Here is a 3,880-nt window from a genome sequence, read left to right as displayed (position 1 = left end):
TACTGAGGTGCCACTACAGTTATGACTAGGAGCCCCATAGGGTGGCACACAATTGACCATCTGGGTTTGGCTGGGGGGCTTTGTGCTCTAGCTTCTCTCTGTGGTGCGCCGGGCGAAGCTGACTTGGGTTGTCAGTTGAACAGTGTTTCCTCTGACACGTTAGAGCGGGTGACTTCCAGGTTAAGCGAGCAGTGTGTCAAGCAGCGCGGCTTGGTGGGACATGTTTTGGCGATGAGACAAGGTTGTAACTACTAATTGGGTATCTCAAAATTGGGGAGAAATTGTGTAAAGAAAATGCATACTGTAAGTATGTTAAAAGCACTGTGTGTGAGTATCCCAAACCTTGCCAACAGACAACAAGAGCTGTAAATGTATCAGTAGTTCACCAATCAAGGACTTTATGGGCTTGGCAACAGTAACAAGGTGTGATGTGTCAGGTCCCAAACATTTGGGACCATCAGGTGACGTCCTGACAACTGATACACATGAATGTTCTTGCACTGTCCCATAAAACTGAATATTCTGGAAACATTGTAACCGTGCTCTAGATATGTTCTGCTTGACTATTAAGGGAATGTTCTCCTAACTTTAACACCAAAACATTCTAAAACGGCTCTCAGAAGGTTTTTGCTAACATAGATAGGAGAACGTTCTAACTCACGGAAAACTGGACGCTCAAACATTAAGGGAACATTACAAAAACGTTCTCTCTTCATAGAATTTTTAGTTGGGTATCAGCTGACACTGCTTGTTTGTTGTGTGAAGGGTACACCGTCGTTGGGTACGCCCTTTACTTCTACACCTACAGCACATGGAAAGGGCGGTCAGTGTACATGGAGGACCTCTATGTAATGCCTGACTTCAGAGGTAAATATGCACGGACACTTATTAGTCTACTGTACAACTATACTACAGTATCTGTACAACAGTGTCTGTTAAGTTCATATTTGAATCAGCCAAATGTTCTACCAGATGTATAGGAATAAATGGAAAATTGGAAGAAATAAATGCCACTTTGGGCTTTGCATTTGGTGTGTAAACACGGGAATGTGAAAGTACTGCTGTTAGGCTAGAAATGCTCCACCTCATGTCTGTTTATTTTTCTCCCTGTAGGAAAAGGCATCGGAACGGGACTAATGGCCAAAGTAGCTCAGGTCGGTTTCATGTTCCACTGTATGGCTGATCCCAACTGGAACTCCTCCATCTATCTACCATGATCATTATTATGTATGATTGACACATGAATGACATTGTGTGATGAGAAGGTTAATTTATTGCCATTGAACCACATCCTCTGAATGGAAGTGATGCTGTGTTCTCTCTATGATTGATTAGTTGTGTATGGTTGCTTCTCTAGGTAGGGGTGGAGAAGCAGTGTGTGCGGCTGCAGTTATCTGTCCTAGAATGGAACAAACCATCACTAGATTTCTACATTGCCAAAGGTGCCGAGGACCTGACTGCCAAAGAAGGTTGGCACTTCTTACGGTTTCATGGACAAGCCCTGGACACATTAGCTAAGGAAGCACCTAAAGATTAGAGCATTTTATAGGCCTGGGTCTAGTTTGGTTCCGCCCATGACATCACACAGTGGGCAGGTTCATTTTGCGTTGGTGGGTGGGTAGGACTAATGGAAACTTCACTCAGCCGGAGCCCTGGGCGATGCAAAACAAACTCACCCAGTCATCCTTTATGTTTAATGTGCATTTAAATATAGTCAAACATTATTACATTTTTATATATATATATATATATATATATATATATATATATATATATATATATATAAATAAACGTTTGGACACACCTACTCATTCAAGCGGTCATCGAGGCAAAGAGTGAATACTTAAAATGTATTTTGATTTGTTTAACACTTTTTTGGTTACTACATAATGTGTTATTTCGTAGTTTTGATGTCTTCACTATTCTGCAATGTAGAAAATAGTCAAAATAAAGAAAAATCCTGTAATGAGTGGTACTGTATGTGCATAAATATCATTTGTTTAGGTTGATGTGTCCCAAGCTGTATTTAACCTACATCTATAAATCAGAAAATGTAAATTCATAACTTTGAGGTACAGCAGTAATTTTGCTGGATGTGCAGGAAGTGGTGATATAGCAGCAACATTGCACTAGCACATAGCCGGTTGAGCATTTGTCTGAACATTGTGAGCAAGCATATTAACTGATTGGCTGATTTCTTTTGATTTCCCATGATGACAAGCAAATAGGCACTTTTTGAAGTTAGGCCTTGAAATACATCCACAGGTACACCTCCAATTGACTCAAAGTATGTCAATTAGCCTATCAGATGCTTCTAAAGCCATGATATCATTTTCTGGAATTTTCCAAGCTGTTTAAAGTCGACTTAGTAAACTTCTGACACACTGGAATTGTGATACAGTGAATTATAAGTGAAATAATTTGTCTGTAAACAATTGTTAGAAATATTACTTGTCATGCACAGTAATGTCCTAACCGACTTGCCAAAACTATAGTTTGTTAACAAGAAATTTGTGGAGTGGTTGAAAAACAAGTTTTAATGACTCCAACCTAAGTGAATGTGAACTTCTGAATTCAACTGTACATATCTCCCTGGCATATTACATCATAAATTCACCAGCATACAATACATGTTTGGGCTCACCTTGTGCTGTGCTCACTTGAACAGTAAGGTGGCGCGGTGGTCCTTCGTGGGAAACTTTTCTCATCAAAGTCTGTCATTCTCTGTATTTATGGTGCTTTCAAGACAACTGGGAACTCAAGAAAAAACAAGGTTGAATCATGACATCAGTGATCCTCAGTTCAGAGCTCTAGAACGAGGCCCCAGTTCCCAACTTGGAATTCTGAGTTGGATGGCCGTTCAAAACATCTTTTCCCAGTCTGAGGTAGTTTTTATTCCTGTGTTCCTGGTTGTCTTGAACTCACTGAAGTCCCGAGATTTCCCAGTTCTGAGTGTCCAGTTGTTTTGAACATGGCAGAAGTCATATCCTTTTAAGCTTGAAAACGTGACCCTTAAACTCAGACTTAGACCACACACCCACTCCACTAAGTAGCTGGCTAGTGATTGCTTTGCAACATTTGCAGTTAGCCACTGATTCCTTCCAAGCCACTCATTGTTGAATTTGCGATTTCCAACTTGTTGTGTAATGTTTATGTCCGATGGCGGATGAGCACCGATACGTTTTATCTATCATTTCTCTTCATATGACAAGGATTGAAAAGGATTTGCCAGTAGATTATCGACGTAATGCATGATGATGACTGCTTGTCTAGCTTGCTAGCTAAGGTTTTGAAAGTATGATGTTGACATGATCAGTCCAAGCAAAGCTACTGTAAAAATGTGATTTGACATCATTTTATCTGTGGCCAATGACCGTAAGCCTTCTTGGATGGGCGCGTCTAATGTAACTCTATAGCAGCACCCAAGGGGCTTGAATTCTTTAGCTCTCCTCGTAGATTTTGCGGTGACATAGTGTCCCCATGAGTGACAGAACACAGACAATCACAGCTTAACTAGAGAACAACAGCTACATTCCGTATTTTCCGCTGGCTGCCCAACCACCACAGAAAGCACTGAGCTAGGCGGAAACACCTGCATTTTAGAGAAAAAAAGAGACCATGTTTGTATGCAGCTTTTTTTTCAATAATTATTTTTTTCCTTCATTTTTTAAGCTTAACAGGTGGGCTCAAAACAGGTGGGGCTTTGCCCTGAATAACAGGTTGCCTCTGCTGGTGACAATAAAACAGGGATTGAAATTGTTGAGGGGTTAGGTCTTCATGGTTTCAGTCCCTTAGTGTAGTGTTGAGCTGATAGGCCTGATACGTACAGTAGATGAAGTTTATTTTACATTGTATTTATAGGCTATACAATTAAAGATAG

General features: G+C 40.5%; 1 protein-coding gene across 1 annotated transcript; it reads left to right on the top strand.

Annotated features, from left to right (window-relative positions):
* Nucleotides 1-390: 390 nt before the first annotated feature.
* LOC135509695 (thialysine N-epsilon-acetyltransferase-like) lies at nucleotides 391-1,966 on the top strand. The gene is made up of 3 exons (XM_064930565.1): nucleotides 391-867; nucleotides 1,114-1,154; nucleotides 1,358-1,966. The coding sequence occupies exons 1-3, from the start codon at nucleotides 834-836 to the stop codon at nucleotides 1,535-1,537; spliced, it is 255 nt and encodes an 84-aa protein (XP_064786637.1). The 5' UTR covers nucleotides 391-833; the 3' UTR covers nucleotides 1,538-1,966.
* The last annotated feature ends 1,914 nt before the right edge of the window (nucleotides 1,967-3,880 follow it).

Source organism: Oncorhynchus masou, chromosome 22 (genome assembly GCF_036934945.1).
Source record: "Oncorhynchus masou masou isolate Uvic2021 chromosome 22, UVic_Omas_1.1, whole genome shotgun sequence".
Classification (NCBI taxonomy): domain Eukaryota; kingdom Metazoa; phylum Chordata; class Actinopteri; order Salmoniformes; family Salmonidae; genus Oncorhynchus; species Oncorhynchus masou.
Note: the sequence above shows the minus strand (reverse complement) of the source record. Positions and strands in the feature narration are given on the sequence as shown.